This window comes from Panthera onca, chromosome B2 (assembly GCF_046562875.1).
Source record: "Panthera onca isolate mPanOnc1 chromosome B2, mPanOnc1 haplotype 2, whole genome shotgun sequence".
Lineage (NCBI taxonomy): Eukaryota > Metazoa > Chordata > Mammalia > Carnivora > Felidae > Panthera > Panthera onca.
The window spans coordinates 97,682,227-97,703,445 of NC_138343.1; the positions used below are offsets into that span (position 1 = coordinate 97,682,227).

General features: G+C 41.5%; 1 protein-coding gene and 1 long non-coding RNA gene across 5 annotated transcripts in view; one reads left to right on the top strand and one right to left on the bottom strand.

Moving 5' to 3' along the window:
* Window positions 1-270: 270 nt before the first annotated feature.
* ARMC2 (armadillo repeat containing 2) overlaps window positions 271-21,219 on the top strand; it is a 131,954-nt gene continuing 111,005 nt past the window's right edge. For 3 of the 4 annotated variants that reach the window (XR_013555705.2, XM_078447193.2, XM_078447192.2), the window contains exons 1-4: window positions 271-505; window positions 7,709-7,969; window positions 8,445-8,517; window positions 17,529-17,700. Coding sequence is in view for 3 of the 4 variants with exons in the window: in XM_078447193.2 (XP_078303319.2) it covers window positions 366-505; window positions 7,709-7,969; window positions 8,445-8,517; window positions 17,529-17,700 (646 nt within the window). In the remaining variant the exon portion in view is untranslated. Of the gene's footprint in view, window positions 506-6,022; window positions 6,070-7,708; window positions 7,970-8,444; window positions 8,518-17,528; window positions 17,701-21,219 lie in introns of all 4 variants that reach the window. The other variant, XM_078447194.2, reaches the window with a different exon arrangement.
* On the bottom strand, window positions 4,179-9,718 carry LOC144616407 (uncharacterized). Its single transcript, XR_013555706.1, has 3 exons — window positions 9,432-9,718; window positions 8,416-8,539; window positions 4,179-4,267 (listed from the first exon to the last, which is right to left on the bottom strand). It is a non-coding gene; the product is annotated as an uncharacterized LOC144616407 (long non-coding RNA).

A 21,219-nucleotide genomic window follows, 5' to 3' on the forward strand; every position in this document is an offset into this window, starting at 1 on the left:
CTAAGCTGCTAATTTAAAAGGTAACTCCTAGCCACCCGTCTTCCAGGGGGATGCAGCGCACTCCCGGCTCGCAGCTCTTGCCCAGGATCCTCCCGCCAACGCACCGACCCGCCAGAGCCTCAGCATTTCTACGCACGCGCGGTGAAGGGCGGGGGCGGTGGTGCGGGGGGGGGTGGGTGTTGTGGGTGACCCGCGCAGGCCCAGTGGCCGAGCCACGCCGGGAGACCTCCCAGTCTTGCCTCTCCGGGCCCCGCCCCGCCCCACCCCACGCCGCTCCGCCCCGCCCCGCCCCACCCTGCCCGCGCCTTCGCGGCAGACGCTGCCTCGGGAGAGCTCAAGGATGAGCTGAACCTCCGCAGCTGTTAATGTCACCAGCGCTAATCACAGGGACTTTGGGGCTGGCCGGAAGCCCCCTTCCCTGCGCCCACTCCCAGTTCATTTCCTGTCCCGTTCCGCCCGCCCAGCAGCGACCTGGCTCAGCAGGCAGGCGGCCCAGGCGCCCCGGGTAGGTAGTTTGTGTACGGTTACCATGGAGACGCTGGCAGGCCTAGTGGAGCGGGCGGGCTAGCGGGCCGGGAGGAGGGTGGGCTGGCAGGCAGGGTGACCACGCTGTACCCTGGCCTGAACCCGTGGAGGAGGGGGCATTGCCAGGAGTGGGGAAGCTGCTGTCCGCACGGGAGGTGAGGCGTCCCTCGTGGGTTCACCGGGGACCTCTCCTGCCCTGGTGCGCCTTTCTGCCCCCAATGTGGGGAGAGAGGCCCTGTGTATGTTCTCGGGGTCGGTTTGCGGCTGTCCTTATTTCTTCTGCACACTGCTCATTTAGCTAAGTGCATGGCGCTTAACAGAAGCTTGGAAATACTTGTTGGATGCCAGAGTGGTAAACCAAGGGGCTTTGTCTAGACAGCGACCTCACCACCGTCACACAGATTGTACCCTTTTAGGCAACAGATGAGGAGGGCCCCAATAAATAAATAAAGGTGTGTGTAACAATATACATTAAACTATATCGTATGTACATATAATGCCTCTTATTGTCAGTTCCCACGACTATCACAGCAGGCCTTCCATCCCTAGAATTGTTTTAACTTGGTAGAAAAGCAAGTAGCACTCTGTTTGTATCCTATTTTGTGAATCTACAAAGCTGATTAGTTGTTGATTTGGCCTACCTGATATTCGATAAAATACCTATTGAAAATTCTCCCTTTTCATAAAAAAACACTCCTCATTTAAACTTTAACTTGTAAAATTTATGGAAACACTGAAGAAACATCATTTACTTTCATTTTGCCATTTCTTATTTTAAATGCATTTTTTTTTTATGCATGGGAGAATTCTTATTGTATCCTTTTATGACATAGTGCCTGGGTAGTAGTTAACTTCTCCTTAAGGGCCAGGCACCATGCTAAAGCACTTTACATGAATTATGTCATTTAGTTATCAGAACAATCCTATGGGGCAATCAATTATTGTCACCGTCGTCATTTTACAGATGAGGAAAAGGAAGCTTAGAGTCATTACAATCCTTGCCAAGGTCACCTAGCTGTGAATTGCCAGAGAGTATTTGGGCCCCTGTTCCAGCACTGCACTTTAACCACTACCCCTCTGGGTGCTCAGATCAACAGAAAAGTATTTCAAAATCATGGAAAGGGTCTTGAGTACAGATGGCCCTGACTCACAGTGGTTCAACTTAAAAATTTTCAGCTTTACAACGGTGTGAAAGCAATATATATTCAGTAGAAACCATACTTTGAATTTTGATCTTTTCCCGGGCTGGCACTATGTCCTATGATACTCTCTTGTGATGCTGGGTAGTGGCAGCCAGTGGTAGCCCTCCAGTCAGCCATGAAATCATGAGGGTAAATGATTGATACACTTACAACCATCCTGTACTCATACTGCCATTCTGGTTTTTACTTTCAGCATAGTATTCAATAAATTACATGAGACCTTCAACCCTCAATCTAAAATAGGCTTTGTGCTAGATGATTTTGCCCAACTGGGGGCTAATGTAAGTCTTTCTGAGCATGTTTAGGCTGTGCTGTCCTATGATATTCAGTAGGTTAGGTGTATTGAATGAATTTTCAACTTAATGATATTTTCAACTCACGACGGGTTTTTCAGGATGTCACTCTATTATAAACTGAGGATGATCTGCATTTGATTTGCAAGGAATAGAGGGGTGGAGATGGTCAGCCTTTCTCTTGTTGTTGACATCTTGATAGTGCAGTGCTGCGTTTAGCAAGAAGGCTCTGGTTCAGGTGACTACTGGCAGCAAAGGTAAAGACAGGTCTTTATAATGAACTATGAATTTTTACAAATAATGACTCTGAAATGTTCCCCCAACGAGTGAGAAATATTTTGTTAAAAATGAAGGTCTCCAGCTTCCAGTATCCTACTGCGGGTGGTGTTCATCCTCTAGGGATCCTATGGACGTCGTAAACTCAGGACAATGATGCAAGACAGAACGCAACCTTTTTCTTCTTTCCCTTCAAAGTCTACTCCTGTTTTCTTTTAAAAAAGATCCCCTTGCCCTCTGATCCCACCCCTTCAGGTTTGCATAAAGTGTCACCTCTGGCTCCTTCCTGTCCTCTCCGACACCAAATCCTATTAGTTCTTCTGTTCTTGTTGTCCCTCACTTATTCTCATCTCTCTTCTTCCCTTTGTTTTGCCTTTACTCCTTTATCTCAGGCTTTCCATGCTGCATTCACAGATCACCCCGTTTATCAAGTCTTACTCCATGCCAGGCAACTTGAAGAAAAGGCAAGGAAGGAAAAGGGGACTGAATTTGATCTCATATCACCACATGGCATCAAGAATCAGATACCATTTGAGATAAAGTCCCATATGCCTTTCTAATCCATTGTAACAAATGTCTCCAATGAAAGAAGCCATATTGCCTTCAGCTGGATATTTCTTAGATCTATATTTGAAAATGAAGTTCAGCGATTCTACGAGTGTTGACCTCCACACCTTCAGCTGTGCCTCACATAAAGAATTGTGGCTCAGAGTCTGGTGAGGCAGCACCAGGAGCACAGTGGGAAGGTGTACTGATAGAGGCCAACCAGTGACCTTGCAGAGTATGGAGGAGGAACACCTAACTGAGGCTGGAGGAGGGGGAGAGGCATGTCCAGGAATGCTTCCTTGAGGACCTCTAAGAGTTAGTTGGCTGATTACACAAGAACTACCTGATTTTGTCCCTTCTAGTCTTTTTCCTTTCCGTCCTACCCACCCCTGCCGGATCACATCATGCCTCAAAATCTATTAATTAATTTGCTCAGCAGCTTTTATTTATTTTCTTGACCTGCTATTCCATTCTCTCTCTGGTCCAACTCCAGTTTATATTTCCAGAGCTCATTCTTGTCCAGCACACACCCCATATGTTCTTGGCACTCTGCCTTGGCTCATTCATTGACTTTCCTGGAAATTCCTTCTCTACTGCAGCCCTGATATCAGCCATTGCCTCATGCTTCAAATTCAGCATTTTTCAGAACCCAGCTCAAGGACCAGCTCCTCCAGGAAGTCTCCCTGACACCTTCTCCCAGTCAGAAATCCCTTCCTTTTTTTGTAATAACATGGGAGTTATCTCAGTTTTTTTCATTGACCCCATCAGTTTCTACATTGTATTAAGATTATTTGGAAGCAGGGCTGACATTTAACTTGCACACTCCAAGGAAGCCGCTCCTGTTGTGAAAATATTGGCGTGTCTCTATATTGGTGCATAAATAGCTGTAGCCCCAGGGCTTCTGACTGCCCTGCTCCTCCCACCCCATCTCATAAGTAACAGTTTGAATATCATCTCTGGGCATATGTCATAGCTTTTGTACTATTGTCTAAGACTCCCTCCTTCACAGAACTGCTGTAGGGATTAACTGAGAGGATGTACTCGAGACTGTTTAGCATAGTGTTTGGTATTTAATCCATACTAACTGAATGGATTTGTTCCAATTGTTAGGAGAATTTTTATAAAGTTAAAATTTCTGTGATACTATTGTCTTCTAGTTCAGGTGTACTTTACTATAAACTGACAAGCTTTCAAACTCTGAGTGATTGTTTAAGTTGGCAAAAATCCTCTTTGATAAGAATTTGTAATTTAACAAATATAAAGAAAAAAAATACTTCCCTACCCCCCAAAAACACACTTCTAACTCAGTTCACTTATATCACTGAACATTTCCATATTTTATTTAATGACATATTAACATTAATATAATAATAATAGATTAACTGTGTAGATCTTACATTATTGAAACTGCTTCTCACAATGCAACTGTTAAGGTTTGGGAGGAGGAGAAAGGAAGAGGGAGAGAGAAAGTTGTGTTAGAATTAGTGGTAAAATTTATGTACAAAAATATTTTTAAGCCCATTATCTATATTATTTCCTCCAATATTTAATCAATTTAAATTCCTGTGTGCCCAAATAAAGTACAAAATTGTTAGCATTTGACCTGAGTAAATATTCCTGCTCCCTTACTCCATCAAAGAGTATAGTTTTCTATGCAAACTAAAATACAGAACCTCAGTCAGGAATGATGGTCCATTATCACTCATCCAAAGCACTTTCTCTAATCTTTATTGTTTGCCAGATTACCTTTGATATTGCTAGACTTATTAGTGCTATGTGGGGCCAAAGGAATCACAAATCAACTGAGCCATCCAGGCGCCCCTGGCCTGTCATAGTTTTTGTTAGTTGTATTAATGTACATGATTTTGGAGACTTTGCTTAAATTCAAAATCCTAGATCAAAAATTCCTAGAATATGACTGCTCAAAGTAATTTTTTACTGTTTTACCTCACTGGGCCTTTCCATATGAAAGGAATGGCATATTGTTTGTGGTTTTCATCATGCTCTTTTCCTCAAAAACTTTTAGGGTAGGGCCTGGGTAGAATGAAACACATGTTCTTGTTGTCTGTTGTTATATAACAACTTAATGTATACAATCATAATATAGTAAATCCTCTTTACTTGTCTAAGGAATCATCTGTTGACTCTACTTATGGAAATGAAGTCTTTTTAGTTTCCTTGGGCATATGTCACAAAAATTTTTTTCTTTTTTGCAGAAGTTATTCTAAAATTGAGCACTGAAATATAGGAATAATTTCCAGTCCTCTTTCTCCTTAGAGATATAACATTTTCAGGACATCTGAGTTGTTACTGTTTTTTTTTTAAATGAACACCTATTACCATATACTAATTAGAGTTATGTTTTTAAAATCCCTTTTTAAAGTTTAGAGCTGTAGAGTGTCTTGCCATGTTAACCAGACCTCCATGGGGACACATCAGCATTTAAGAAGGATCTGCATTCTCAGGGTGTCTGGGTGGCTCAGTCAGTTAAGCATCCAACTCACAGAATCCCAGCTGTTAGCACAGAGCCTGACACAGGGCTCAAACCCACGAGCTGTGAGATCATGACCTGAGCTGGAGTCGGATGCTTAACCGACTGAGCCACCCAGACACCCCAAGCATCCAAATCTTAATCTCAGCTCAGGTCTTGATCTCAGGGTCTTGGGTTCAAGCCCCGTGTTGGGCTCCATGCTGGGCACGGAGCCTACTTAAAAAAAAAAAAAAAAAAAAAAAGAAAGAAGGATCTGCATTCTCATTGCCCTTGAACATGACTTTAACTCCTTAACTGAGAGAGTGAGCCTGGAAAAGGATATTTGATATTGATATTTAGCATTTATTCATCTAAGACACTATCTCAAATTGAAGGGGACTTGAATCAATTCATTCAAATACATCATGGGCAAAGGTGGGGCAGAAACTTAACCTGAGTTTACAAACCACATTTAGAAAAGCAAATATAGCTTGGAAATAGGACTCATCTGCCTAAATCTAACCTTATACTAGCAGTTTGTGTGGAGGACAGTAGGGGGGGAAAGGAAACTTTAGTTAAAATTTTAACAGATCCCCCCAGTGTTGTTGTTGTTGTTGTTGTTGTTGTTGTTGTTTAACATATTAGAGAATATGAGATGATTTTCTCTTCCTAGTCTGTCTTCTTTCACGATTTATCGTCTTTCTCTCCAGGTTTAGCTTTCATCTTGGCTCTCTTCCTTGAACATCATTTCCCTCGAGTAAGTATATTCCCACAGGCATAACTGTGCACATCAACCTATATTTTTGAAAGCTTTTTTTCCACCCTGATCTTGTAACTGTAACTGTCTGGTAGATTTTTAATTAAAAAATGTTTGTGACTTTTTCTAGTTTAGTTATAGAGGAATGGCTTAAGCATGTGTGGATGAGTTTAAGTACTCCTTTCTTTCTTTTTTTCTTATATTTTAACTTTATTTTTTAAAATTTACATCCAAATTAGTTAGTATATAGTGAAGCAATGATTTCAGGAGTAGATTCCTTAGTGCCCCTTACCCATTTAGCCCATGCCCCCTCCCACATCCCCTCCAGCAACCCTCAGTTTGTTCTCCATATTTATGAGTCTCTTGTTTTGTCCCCCTCCCTGTTTTTATTTTTGTTTCCTTTCCCTTATATTCATCTGTTTTGTCTCTTAAAGTCCTCATATGAGTGAAGTCATAGGATTTTTGTCTTTCTCTGACTGACTAATTTCACTTGGCATAATACCCTCTAGTTCCATCCACGTAGTTGCAAATGGCAAGGTTTCATTCTTTTTGATTGCCGAGTAATACTCCATTGTATATATATATACCACTTCTTTATCCATTCATCCATCGATGGACATTTGGGCTCTTTCCATACTTTGGCTATTGTTGATAGTGCTGCTATAAACATGGGGGTGCATGTGTCCCTTCAAAACAGCACACCTGTATCCCTTGGATAAATGCCTAGTAGTGCAGTTGCTGAGTTGTAGGGTAGTTCTATTTTTAGTTTTCTGAGGAACCTCCATACTGTTTTCCAGAGTGGCTGCAGCAGCTTGCATTCCCACCAACAATGCAAAAGAGATCCTCTTTCTCCGCATCCTCACCAACATCTGTTGTTGCCTGAGTTGTTAGCCATTCTGACAGGTGTCAGGTGGTATCTCATTGTGGTTTTGATTTGTATTTCCCTGATGATGAGTGATGTTGAACATTTTTTTCATGTGTTGGTTGGCCATCTGGATGTCTTCTTTGGAGAAGTGTCTATTCATGTCTTTTGCCCATTTCTTCACTGGATTATTAGTTTTTTGGGTGTTGAGTTTGATAAGTTCTTTGTACATTTTGGATATTAACCCTTTATCTGATATGTCATTTGCAAATATCTTCTCCCATTCTGTCAGTTGCCTTTTAGTTTTGGTGATTGTTTCCTTCGCTGTGCAGAAGCTTTTTATTTTGATGAGGTCCCAAGAGTTCATTTTTGCTTTTGTTTCCCTTGCCTCTGGAGACATGTTGAGTAAGAAATTGCTGCGGGCAAGATCAAAGAGGTTTTTGCCTGCTTTCTCCTCTAGTATTTTGATGGCTTCCTGTCTTACATTGAGGTCTTTCATCCATTTTGAGTTTATTTTTGTGTATGGTGTAAGAAAGTCATCCAGGTTCATTCTTCTGCATGTTGCTGTCCAGTTTTCCCAGCACCATTTGCTGAAGAGACTGTCTTTATTCCATTGGATATTCTTTCCTGCTTTGTCAAAGATTAGTTCCCATACGTTTGTGGGTCCATTTCTGGGTTCTCTATTCTATTACATTGATCTGAGTGTCTGTTCTTGTAAGCACTCCTTTCTAAAGTCCTGGATGAAAACAGTTAACATTTTGTACCATGTGTTTGCAGAGTGTGGTGTCTACCTGAAGAACATTTTATTTTAAAAGGAAAGATGCTATCTCCAAATGATAAAAAGTTAGAAAAGCTGGATCCATTTTATCGACCTTCTATGTCCAAGCAGAAGACCAGCGCAGAGATCATAAGTGAAGCACGAAATGCATTAAGAACAGTTAGGACCCAACGACCATTTACACCACGGGAAGACCAAAGAAAGCTATTTGGGCCTGCATCTTCAAGAACACCAGAAAATAGACCTCCTTCCTCCTTTAGGTAATGACATTTCTCTTGCCTGTACACTTGGATATGTAAGCTACCAGATGACATTTTCCCTTAATTCTAGTTATGGATAGTTGCTTTCTAAAGTTAGATGTCTGCTAATTGCACCCCTTGTATCTATTCAAGATTCCTAAAGATTAAGTCCAGACCTCGGGTCCCAGAAGTTGTTTGGTTTAAAATGGTAAATAGTGGTTGTCATAGCAAATCTGTAAAGCAATATGAACAAAGCTTTTTAAAAAATCACTGTATACATTTCTTCTCTTCATTATTCGGTAACTTTTAATCCCCCTAAAAGTAATGAAAAGACTTACTAATAAAATGTCCTAAGTACTGTGATTTTTTTTAAATTGCTTCTTCCTCAAGGCTTATGCATTAAATGCTTTTACTTGTTTTGGGCTAAAGTTAACTAACATACTAGAAATAAATGATTCTTCACAAACTAATATTTCTGTTCCATCTCCTCTGCTAGCCTCCATGCATCCAGTTTTGAGTCCTCTGATTCCAGGCCTATCTCCAGTGCTCGTCTCAGTCCGCTAGAGCTTGTGAGTACTTTATATTTAAGTGCTGTGAAATGGAATTGGCCCAAAATACTTGGAATCAGTACCTATATATGCTAAGAAAAGGATCACATAGACCTAAGTATATTAATAATTTAATATGAAAGCAATTTATTATTTTTTTCAAATATATTTCATGTCTAATGAAACACTTCTATTATTTATCTATAATTTCATAATAAAGAAGAATTTAGAAATATACAGTGACCTGGCAAACAGAATGTTTTGCAACATTTTTTTGTTTTTCACAATTTTTTGGGTTTTTTTAAAGTTATGCATGTATATTATTTTTAATAGTTATGTATACAAATAAATTGTATATATGTGTACATAAAGTTTCAAAGATTTGTTACCCAAAACATTCCAGTGGTCTCCTGTCCTCTTATTCTTCATTTTATCCTTCCCATTGGTTCTCACTTTAAACTCTTTTAGCACATTCTTTTGGTATTTACATCCAAAATTTTAAATAACAGTGTCTTGCTCCTCTCTGGCTTATGAGATTGAGGAATTATCTAATGACATCTCACTAAGGAAGATGAAGATTTAACTCTTGTCTGTCCTCCCACACATCATTACAACACATTCATCTTTTCTGTCCCCACTGCTACTCTCAATATAGATACATCATAATTTTGGTTAATCTCTTTTCTCTGTGATTATATAAACCCTGTTTATAACTGAGCCTTGAACTATTGATGATTACTTCTCCTTCCCTGTACCACTTTTTGTTTTCCCTGGTATTAATAATTGCCTTGCTTTTTTAGTTTTTACCATTTCAACCCTAAACTCTTCTCCAAGATCTAAATCTCCTTCATATATTCAGGTACATGAGGTATTTTATTGATTAATCTCTTTGGAGAACTTTGCCCACTTTCTCTCAGACCATTTACCCTGGGCACCTGGCACACATGTAGCTCTCCTTCTTGTGATAGCTTTCTTGTTTCCTGTATCCCAGATTTTTCTCTGTCTTGATTTGCTTTTGGAATACTTGCTCCAGTAGCTTCTAGAGAAAGGGTGTATGGGAAGTACATTATTTGAGACCTTGATGGCTGTTTTTGCTCTCTAGAAGTTTGTAAGATTTTTCTCTTTGTTTCCAGTGTTCTGAAATTCCATGACAATGGACCTTTGTATTAGTCTGTCTGTCATGATGGGTATTCTCAATGGAATCTCATGCCCTTCAACTCTGGGAAAGGTCCTTAAATTATTTTGGTGTCTCTTCCCCTCTTTTTTGTTCTGTTTGCTCTTTCTGGAATTTATTATTCCAATATAGGATTCCCTGGACTTGTACTTCAATTTTCTTTTCTTTTTTTAAATCTTTATTTCCCTTCTCTTTTTGGAAGAGACTTTATCTTCTAATCCTTTTGTTGAGTTCTTTTCATTTCTGCTATCATATTTAAAAAAAATTTATTTTTAATTTTCCAGAAGCTTTTCCCCACTCTAAGTTTTTTCTTTTTTTAAAAACATTTTTTTAATGTTTATTCATTTTTGAGAGAGAGAGCCAGAGCATGAGTGGGGGAGGGGCAGAGAGAGAGGGAGATTCAGAAACCTACGCGGGGTCCAGGCTCTGAGCTGTCAGCACAGAGCCTAATGTGGGGCTCGAACTCACAAACCACGAGATCATGACCTGAGCTGAAGGTGGAAGTTTACCTGACTGAGCCACCCAAGTGCCCCAGTTATCTTTTCATATGTATATATGTGTGTGTGTGTGTGTGTGTGTGTGTGTGTATATATATATATATACACACACACACACACACACACACATACAATACATATATATATATGTATATATATATATATATATACATATATATATATGTATATATACACACACATGTATATAGTATTCTTGTGTTTCATGGTTGTATCATCTTGTCTGAGTATATTAGTGATAATTTTGGTTTTTGAATTGTTTCCTTCTCCCTTTAAAATTTTTGCTGTTTGTGTGTGTGCATGCATCTTAAACAAGAGAAATTTATTTTCTCACAGTTCTGAAGATTAGAAGTCCAAGATCAAGGTGGCAGTAGGGCTGATTTCTACTGAGGCCTTTCTCCTTGGCTTGTAGATGGCCATCTTCTCCCTGTGTCTTTACATGGTTTTCCTTCTGTGTCTCTGTTGCATTTTTATGTTTATTTTGCTCTCTGTTTTTCATATCAGAGGCTCTCCCCTGATAGCTCATGCTGCTTGTTTGGCTGCTCTTATTTGGAAGTAGAAGCATGTGAAATGGGTTGATCAACTGGTAGGTGATACCTACTCATATCAGGGAAGTTTAGCTGGACTGTGTTGTTTGTGAAAGCCCCAATGGTGGTAACTTTAGGAATTTTCTTGTGGCTAGTTTATTGGAAGTATCTTAGAATATCTTCCAAGCTCTTGCCTACAGGATAAAAGCTGGTTGCTAACTTACAAGAACCAGCTGGAGAATGAAGGTAGGAATGTCTACCATTCAGTAGGTAAATATTCAATTAGTATCTATGTTTATAATAAGTACCCTGGCACTCAACTCTGGAAGGCAGCTATGCTTAGCACTATACCACCAATGCCCGCTGTGACACTCAACTCTGTATGATTAGCCTGATTAAGAGATCCTCTGTTTTACCTTCTCTACAGAACAAATCTCCCATCCATGTGGCCTGACTTCACGGAACTGGGAGGGAAGGAGTTACACAGATTTTTACCCAGTCCTCCTTATTTCAGTCACCTCCCCTTATAGCCCTGCTGCATAAGTACCTGGCGATACCAGTCCTTTAGACTTTCATGGAATTGGGGTGTTAGTCAAGCTACTTTTCAATTTTTTCTAAAGTTTTATTTATTTTTGAGAGAGAATGAATAGGGGAGAGGCAGAGAGAGGGAGAGAGAGAATCCCAAGCAGGCTCTGTGCTATCAGCGTGGAGACCAATGCGGGGCTCAAACTCATGAACCTTGAGATCATGACCTGGGCTGAAATCAGGAGTTGGAGGCTCAACCAGCTGAACCACCCAGGCGCCCCTGCTTCTCAATTTTTATTACTGTGCATGTATGCATATTTGTGTGTGTGTTTGTTTTTGATGAACTATTTGTGTTTTTTTTGCTGAACTATGTGAAAGCAAGTTGCAGATCTTTTAAGACTTCATCCATAAAAGTTTAATTTACATGTCATGTGAACAAGGACAGTCTCCTACATCACCACCACATTATCATCACAGCTCAGAAAATTAACATTACTCGGTAGTATCATTTAATGCACAGTCCATGTCCAAATGACCCCAACTGTCTCAAAATGTATCTTATATTCTTATGCTTGTTCTTATATTGCAGATGGCAAAAATAGGGTTCCAAAATAGTAAGCATGAACTAATATGCAATAAATACTTTTGCCAGCCATTTATTTATATGTAGTTTCTTACACTTACAGTCTTGGAGACCACTTGGGTTCTGGGCCAGCTACAACAAGAGGGAACCCCTGTTTGGCAGCCCAGTGGGTCCACCTTATCGTAAAGTGGCTCTCTATTTTATGATTCTGTCATTGGACTCCTATGAATTGTTTTTAACATTCTGTAGTTTTGGGTGATTCACTCAATAGGCCTATTGTTTTCTAAAAGTTTTTAGTTGTAGAGTTAACCTGGTCCTTGTTACACTGGTACAGTCTTTGGACTGCAGGATTAGATGTTAGACAAAGATAATATGGACATTTGCCTCTGTTTAGGGTCATTATAATTTCATTATATTTTAGGGTCACTATATTTCTTTACTGCCGAATGGCTAGGTTCTATGTACAAAGTAAAAGTGGCCTCAGAAATCCCCATGTCAAGTAAAATAGCTCTTTTAGTTTGAAATCTTTTTGTTATAGCAGACTATGTAAGGGTCTTAAGTATATTTCTTTTTAAACATAATTAAAGTTTGGAGCCCCCAGTCAAAAAAATCCTAAAAGTGAACTTATGCTATTGCCCCTCCACCTTCTTTCCTCTTTTCCATCTCACCCCTGAGAGAACCTGGGGACTACTATCCTGGTAAAGTGGGGAAGTAGGAGTGGAGGAGGAAGGAGTGGGGAAAAAGGAGGCAGCTGGAGGCTGGGGCTGGGGTAGCTCACAGATAAGGGGCTCACTTGTGGAAAGAATCTGTGAAGACCTAATCAACAGAACCTCAGTACTTTCTGGCTCTAGGTTCCTTTCTCAGGCTAGTTTGGCTTTTAATGATGCCTTGACTATCAGTCAATCGAGGAAGAGGGACCAAGAAAGCAACCCATTCCAGCTCCTACATTTAGCAAATCAGCTCTACTTCTTTGAGCATAAATGTTTCCCTTCTCCCTGTTTCTACCCCCCCGGATCTGGCCTGTGCTCCTCCCACTGCCCATCCTCCTGCAGGTGGTGGACTGTCTCTACTCAGGGGCACGCTGGCTCCTGACCACCCAGGCCTTGACTGCCCATTAGCACCTGTAATCCTATAAGACAGGAAGTAAACATGTATACCTACTTGCTATATCAGTATGCCCTGGTACCCCTGTTTTCTTTCGTAGCAGTGCCCCACGTTCCCACGACAACTCGACATGTGGGGCTGCTGGGTAGTGGTTGTTATGGCTGCTTTCATTCTGCTCTCCTGGTTATAGCTGGTGTTCAGATTTATATTTACACAGGAACAGCTGCTCTCTTACTTTGGATTGTATAAAGTAGGAAAAGAGATGTGGCCCTGTGCATAAATAGGAAGTTTTGTCTTTCATCATTATTATTGTCAAAACTGAATTCTCTTGTGTTTCCTAAACTTACAAAGTCTAGTTGTTTAAACCCCAAGTGTTTTTTTATTAAACTTTTTATTGCCACACCAAAAAGACACAGATCATGAGTACAGCTTGATAAATTTACACAGACTCAACATACTCTGTAACCAGCATTCAGAAAGGAAAAATAGATCATTACCAGCATCCCAGAAACTGCCTCCCTAGGGTGAATATTGTCTTGATTAATCACAGCATAGATTAACTTGAGCTATTTTTAAAATATTTTATAGGAACCATGCTCCAATTATTTGAGAAGGAAAACAATGTGGTTTATTTTTAAAAGAAAGGACTTGAGGGGCGCCTGGGTGGCTCAGTCGGTTGAGCATCTGACTTCGGCTCAGGTCATGATCTCACGGTCCGTGAGTTCCAGCCCCGCATCGGGCTCTGTGCTGATGGCTCAGAGCCTGGAGCCTGTTTCAGATTCTGTGTCTCCCTCTCTCTCTGACCCTCCCCCTTCATGCTCTGTCTCTCTCTGTCTCAAAAATAAATGTTAAAAAAAAAAAAATTAAAAAAAAAAAAAAAAGAATGGACTTGGAATCCCATATGTACCTTGGGGATAGGGGAGATCCGGGGTAAGAAAAAGAATGAGAATGAGAATGTCAAAGCAATGTTCTTTCTGTCCCCATTTCTGAATGGGAACATTACAACAGTGAATCACATGCTGAGAGTGACAGAGGAGCCCAGCGTACCTGTGGAGAAAATCATAGTAATAGAGGTGCACATACAGTTACCATATCCAAGGGTTATAGGCTTGAAGGAATTGTTTTAACAGCTTTGCTGAGGTATAATTTATATACAATTGTATCAAGACTCGGAGTTTCCCAGAGAAAAAGACCAGTGGATAGATAGATAGATAGATAGATAGATAGATAGATAGACAGACACAGATAGATATATAGAAAGAGATTTATTTTGAGGGATTGGTTCACATGATTAAGGAGCCTGAGAAGTCCCCCTCGGTCTGCCGTCTGCAAGCTGGAGGCCCACGAAAGCCAGTGGCCTAATTCCAGTCAAAGCCTAAAGGCCTGAAAAACTGGGAGGGGTGGGCTGGGGGGAGAGGGTAGCAGGTAGCCAGTGGTGTGAGTCCCCATCCGAATGTGAAGGCTCGAGAACTGGAAGTATTGGTGTCCAAGGGGAAAAAGATGGGATGTTCCTGCTGAAGCAGAGAGGGCAAAAACACCCTTCTTCATTTCCAGGAATTTTTAATATTTGCTTTCTAACTTCCAAGAGGTCTTGTGTGTGTGTGTGTGTGTTTTGTTGCTCTGCAAATTAAATCATAGCAACTTCCTGAGGTGGGATATGGCAGACTCTCCTTCCTGTAGAATAGGGGAGACCCTGCCTTTCCATCTGGTGGTCTAGAGGAGCCATGCGAAAAATTGGTCAAGGCCCACGATACTGGGAGAAAAGTCAAGGCCAGGCAGATTCCTTAAGTGTTCTAGGAATTTTGTCTTTTTCAATTGGGTTATTCTATGAAAATTCTTTCTTTCTTCAACAAGCTCTAACAGTTTGAACAGCCAGAACAGAGCTTAAAATCTGACTTTCTCAGTGTCCTTGATTATATTCAAGTCACTGGTTAGTGTCATGGCACACAAAGTGACTGAGGTGAGGTTCTCAAGTGAAAATTTCAACTTACTTACATTGTTCTCTGAAATTCTAAAATAAAGTGAATCTTATAAGAAAAAAACTTCTTTTACTGTTTTGCTTCATAAAAGCCAGTTTGCTCTACAAAGTGGAAGAACATTTTGTAGAACCTGGCAGGACAGAAATTGATGTCTTGTTCAGTGGTTTTCCCTTGAAGAACTAAAAACACTTACATGTATTACCTATAAGTAGTCCGGTGAGATATATGTTTAAATGGGGTACATGATTTTAGTTAAGGACAATAGTCAAATGGAACTCATTTTTCACTATACAATGACTAATTTTGCACTAGGAAAATGATATCTTTTATCAAGGGGCAGTTAAAGGGATTTATCTTGCCATCCAGAGATAATTGAGTTATTTTCCTTCAGATAAAAATTAGCTTTGCATATTTTCCCTTTTTATAAGATCTTTTACTTAGTACCCAAAACATTTATAACTGTTAGGGCATCTATCAAAGAAGTCATCTACTTTATTTACATTATTATTAATTGGCAGACTTCTCAATCTTTGTTTCAGATTCAGGGTACCTGCAGAGCACTGGCATTCTGAGATAAGAAAACCTCCTATCTACATTCAATATTGACATTATCCTTATATACTTCACCTTTCATAAAGCTCTTATTTTCCTGTATTATATTTTTTGCTTTTTTTGTTACTATTAGTTTCATGACCTAGGTGGCATTCTTATGAATATTTTGTAACAATTAAACTAAACAGTAAAGGGACTATTAAGTAAATATAGCATAATTTATACAGACAAATGAGTGTTGCCCCTTCAGAAGAGACCCCTCTGAATTCAAAATCTTTTTTTCCAGCCAAGTTGTATCAGAGGCTAGGGCCCTGACTTTTGAGACTTAAAAGTAACTTGGAACCAAATCTGGTTAATAAAGGGTGAGCAACTTACATAGGGAAGGGAGCTTCATTTCTTCAGTTTCCATAGAGGGAATTGTATGTATGTCAGCGTCCCTGAAAGAAGAGGCCTCCTATCTCCATTTGGTAGCTGGGCAAGTTCAGAGAAAGGAATGGCCTGCCCAAGTTCACTCCCCTACTAGTAAATCGACTGCACTCCAGTTTGGGTTTGATCTCAGAGTCATTTACTCTTCCCCTATATTAGGCTGATTATTTTATTTACCTTTAGAGAAGGTTTATTTACCTTCTTTATTTAAAGCCGCTTTATTTACCTTTAGAGAAGACACACTTCTCTAAAGTCATGAAGCTAATATTTTTCTATCTGGCTTATGGGTTGATTCTAATTGCAAATGAATGAAATGATACAAAAAAAATATTTTGAAAAATATCATCAGTGTTGAAAGAAGCAACTTATTGGAAGGAGAAGTCTAATATAGATGTCGAGGTTCTATTAATGTATACGAGAAAATGAGTGTTGGGAATTATGTGCCATATATGATAGATAACCTCACTCATTTTTCCAAATTATCTGACTTAAATTTCACACTGGATTTTTAAGAAATTTGTTGATTAACCTGCTAGATTGAGAATCACTCATTTCACATATTACGTAAGTAACTTCAGGAACTCTAACTCAGTTGTTTTTGGTTAGAGAGCTAAAAGCACCTGCTGCCATAAAATTGCTCTTTCATAAGCAGATGATCTTGTTAAGGTTGGAGGGAGGCAGGGTGGATCACCAAGCCACACCAGAAGTGGGAGTTGAGGCCCACGTGAGGTTCTGGCGCTGGGCTGGAGGACACCACCACCTGAAAGTGGGACCACAGGGTGCTCTGGGTGGCACAGTGCTTGGTGCTGGTATTTCTATTTATTTATTTTTAAAGGTTTGATTTATTTTTGAGAGCAAGGGAGGGAGGGAGGGAGAGAATGAGCAGGGGAGGGGCAGAGAGAGAAGGGGACAGAAGATGCAAAGCAGGCTCCATGTTGACAGCAGCAAGCCCAGTGTGGGACTTGAACTCATCATGACCTGAGCCAAAGTCAGCCGCTCAACTGACTGAGCCGCCCAGGTGCCCCGTTGTGCTGGTACTTTTAAAAGTCTTTAAGGAATTGGAATGTAGCCCATAATATTCCTTTTCAAAGGGTATCAGCATAGAATTCTGAGAGGTAGAAAATAAAACATTTTTATATCATAAGTCCAAGACAACTTCTTGCTCTTAGGTTTTATGACTTTATAATCTAAATTATTCAAGGATATTTATACTCTTAAAAAAATACTTTTCTGGAGTCCAAAATATGTTAAGGCAGTATTTATATTCCACATAATTCTTGACATGTATAGGTGCTAAGTAACTGTTTTCTGAGCTGGCAGGAACACAAAAATTTACAAAGCATTTTGAGTATACTGTGTCAATATTACAGTCTCTTATACAGATACCTGTTTCCTAGCGTGCATAAATTGTTTTTTCAAATATGCTAAGCCCGATAGAGGATTTAATACAATATATTTGACAAAAGCAATGGGAAGTTGCTATACATACACATACGTGAGATAAAATGGCCCGTGAGGTGTAGAATCGAGTGGCCGGGGTGAAGCGAAGCTGGAAGCCCCCCTGGAGGTGTCAGTGCCAGTGCCAGGGTGGGGGTCTTATTTGAGATGCGGAAACTCATGCCAATCATTTGAAAAATCTCTTTCCAGAGACCGAAAGCTCCGGCATCTCCCGCCCCGGAGGAGGACCCCTGCCTTTCCTTTCCCAAACCCCCAGTGGATGCTGCAAAGATGAGAAGAATAAGCAGTGCCCGGGCGCGCTTATTCAGGGCGGCCTCCCAGGGGGCTCTTCTGCCTGACAGGACGCTTCCTCCCGCTGAGCGTAAGGCTGGGTGACATCCTTTAAACCGGGGGGTGGGGTGGGGGTGGGCAGGTGATTTGAATTTGCACATACAAGTTATTTTTACAGGACTTTTTTTCAAACCCCACAGGATTTTTACAGTAACGCTTAGTTAATATTATGCAAAAGCTGGTGAAGAAACATTATTCATATATTTTTCTGGGCATTCATGAACAGTACCTAAATATCACAGTTTTTTTAAAAAAGTTATTTGCTAGAAAAAGAATATTAGGGTTAAGTGTTTTCTAATGAAGGAGTTCACCTATAAGAAATAAGTGATTTTTTAAATTAGTTCAAACAGTTGTTCATTTCATTAGGCACATTTAAAGATTCATACAATGTGCCCTAAGCTTAGGTCTTTGAGGATACCTTTCCAATCCCATGTGACAAAGTAAGCTAAAGTTGGAGGCTTTTCCAGTTCTTTCCCACAGAATTGCTGGCAGGTATCTACACCTGGAGGCAGAGGTGCTACAAACCTCAAGCTCTAATGTGTGCCCCAACCATTGGAATCAACCCCTGTCCAGAGTACACTAAGAGTTTTTCAGATTCTGCAGGAAATGTCTCTTTAGTGGGATGACAATCAGTCTAGAGCATCACACCAGTATTGAGAGAAAAAAAAAAAAATGAAATAGCATAGAATAGAATGGAAGACATCAGGGCACATCACAGATCGTAGGGCAAGTATTGCTTCAAGGAGACCTTACTGTGGTCACGTACATGTGTGTTCAGGGTCATATTATTAATTTATTATATATTACACTTATATTAATTTATATTATGAACTTATTATTACTGCATGTAGTCCAAAAAGTGGAAAACCGCTTTACTAGGGGCTGCAGAATGGGCCCTCCTTCAATCAATAAGATGAATAGGGGTAGGTGTACAGTCACAGAGAGGAGATTATCTGAAGATGGATCCCAAAAGTTACAAGTCACTGCCTGAGGATCCTACTTGTTTGATATTCAAGGGTTTTCTTTTAATGAGTCACCAACACTTAAAGGTAGAAGATCTCATGGAAGCGTCCAGATTTATGACTTCTTATGAAAAAATTAGAAGATCTGGCAGTCCTGGGCCTTTGTTTCATGTAGCACCCATCCACTCCCATTAGCCCGGGGTATGGGCTGCAGTTCCCTATGTCTCCCCAGCCCACTTTACTCATGTTCTGGTCCCTCTGATCCCTGTAATCCCTGACATAGCCAAAGAGACTCATGAAGAAGTCCTGAAGAAAGGGAAATAGGCAATCCAGGGCACTCAAGTTGCACGGTAACAGATGCTGTCACGGGATATATAATTAGGCAACTTGCTTTACCTCGATGTCCCAATTTGTTTCCTTTCTAACAGTCAGCCAATCAGATATTTATTGAACCCCTTCTAAGTGCCAGATACCATTCGAGGTTCACAGGGTCCTGCCTTCAAAGAGCTTGTGAGGGGGGATAGACAGTAAACGGGAAAACAAAGAAATAAGATAATTTGGGTCTGACGAGGGCTATGAAGAAGATACGCAAGATGACAGGATGGAGAATGTCATGGCGGGAGTAGCTCAGGTGGCACTGGAATGTGCTTGAGGAGGTGACCCCTGGGTCGAAACGTGACTAGGGAGAAAAAGGCAGGTATATAGAAACCTGTGGATGAGGTGCCCGTACTGAGGGACAGCGAGGCCCGAGACGGGGGGAGGCTCGGATGGTGGAGGCTGGGAAGGCCAGTGTGGCGGGAAGGTGGTTAACCGTGGGAACGTGAAAGGAGCGGAGGCCACAGCCCGGCAGGGCCGAGCTGTGGAAACCAGTCCAGACTTTATGCTGCTTGCACTGAAAAGCCAGGGCAGGGTTTAAGTGAGGGAGAGACCTCATCTGACTTCAGTTTCTCAGCTATAGCTGCACATTAGGATCACCTGAGGAACTTTTCAACTGTTCCCCCACCAGGGCCCCAGTTAGACCAGTTAGATCCGGAAGGATTGGTAATTGCAGGAGCAAAGCCCCTGCCAGCAGGAGAGGGGATGGGATCTGGAGTCCGGGGTCAGGGGTTGAGGTCAGACCTAGAGGGGAACAGCGTCACTCCTTGTAAATGGGTGGTAGAGCTGGTGTGCCGGTACTGTTGTTTGCTAGATGTTTTGCTATCAAGCCTGAATGCCGCCTCCGCGGCATTTAACTCCTGGTTGCTCACCTTGGGAGCCTTGCTGCTTCCTGAGCTGTTCACGTCTACAGGTGAGTGACCGGAGAGACGGTGCTTCACCCACCATCCCCATCTTCTTTGCTTCCCTTGTGGCTCTGTGCCTTCCCTTCGAGGCCGCCTGGCCCTCGACTGTGCACCCACAGCACACCTGTGCTTGGGAGGTGCCATCTGCGGCTGTCATTTCCCAGCACCGAGGCCATCCCCACGCCTCCGAGCGGTCAGAAACAGGTCTTTGTTGCCGTCCTTTTATCCACCCTGTCTGCAGGTGCTCCCTGCTCATCAGCCCTGGGGTCTGTGTCAGCACTCAGGAAACAATGGCAGTAAAAAGTCGGAGTCATTTTAAAAGCACCGTTGCCCAATTAAAAAAATATGTTACATATTATTATATATGTTATACATGTATATTTTAATGCTGCAGCCTTGGAATTATTGTCATTTGTGCAGGAGCTCCCTGGGCTTTGTGTCAGAGACTCTATTGTTTAGTAAAGGTGTCTTTCGGTGGGTGACTGGGGTGTAAAGGCAGCCGTGCTTGGAGACAGAGGGTGTGCCCCTTCCTTTGATGTGAAGTCATCTGTAGCCGACTCTGCCGAGGGCAGGGCTGGGGGTGTGGTGGCAGGCTTGGAATTCCTGATTTAAGAAAATGAAAGGGGAAGAGAGGTGTGTAGTGATCTTCACAGGACCAGCAGTTTAATTGCTCTGTGTTGAAATAGGCTTTTCAGCTGGACATGGCAGTGATGCTAAGGCTGCCCCAGTTACTCAAGCTGGACAGAGACCTCAGAGCAGTCTCCCCCCCACCCCCAATCCCTGCCCTCTTTGCCTTCACAGAGAGAGCCCTCGACAGGCTTCCTAAATAGGCTTCCTAAGCATCTTCTGGGTCTGCATTTCCCTTTCCCACCACTGCTGCACTTCTGTTCTCACCTCTTGCCTTGTGCTTGGCCTTCTAGGCCCCTTTCTCATCCTCCCTCAGCTCACTGATGACCCTCAGCCCTTAGAGCAGCCAGAAGAGCCTGGAGAAACCAAGCTGCCAACCACACATGGCTGTGAGCAGCCGCCTTCTCCCTTCATCCCAGTGGACCGTGAAAATGATTATTTTCTGTGTGTGCCATATGGGCCAGGAAGCAAATAAAAATCAAATTGCATCATCTTCTTGCTGAAAACCCTTTGGAGGGCTCCCTGTGCCTTAAAGGAGTGTTTGCCAAACTGAGCTCCAGCATTCCCTTGGAAAAGTGGTTCAGCACTCAAATCAATCTGCCTGCTTCCTCTCCCTCTTGGAGAGTCCTGGCGCACATGGGCATATTTGAGGGTCAGTAAAGATGCCTATTTAATTTTAAT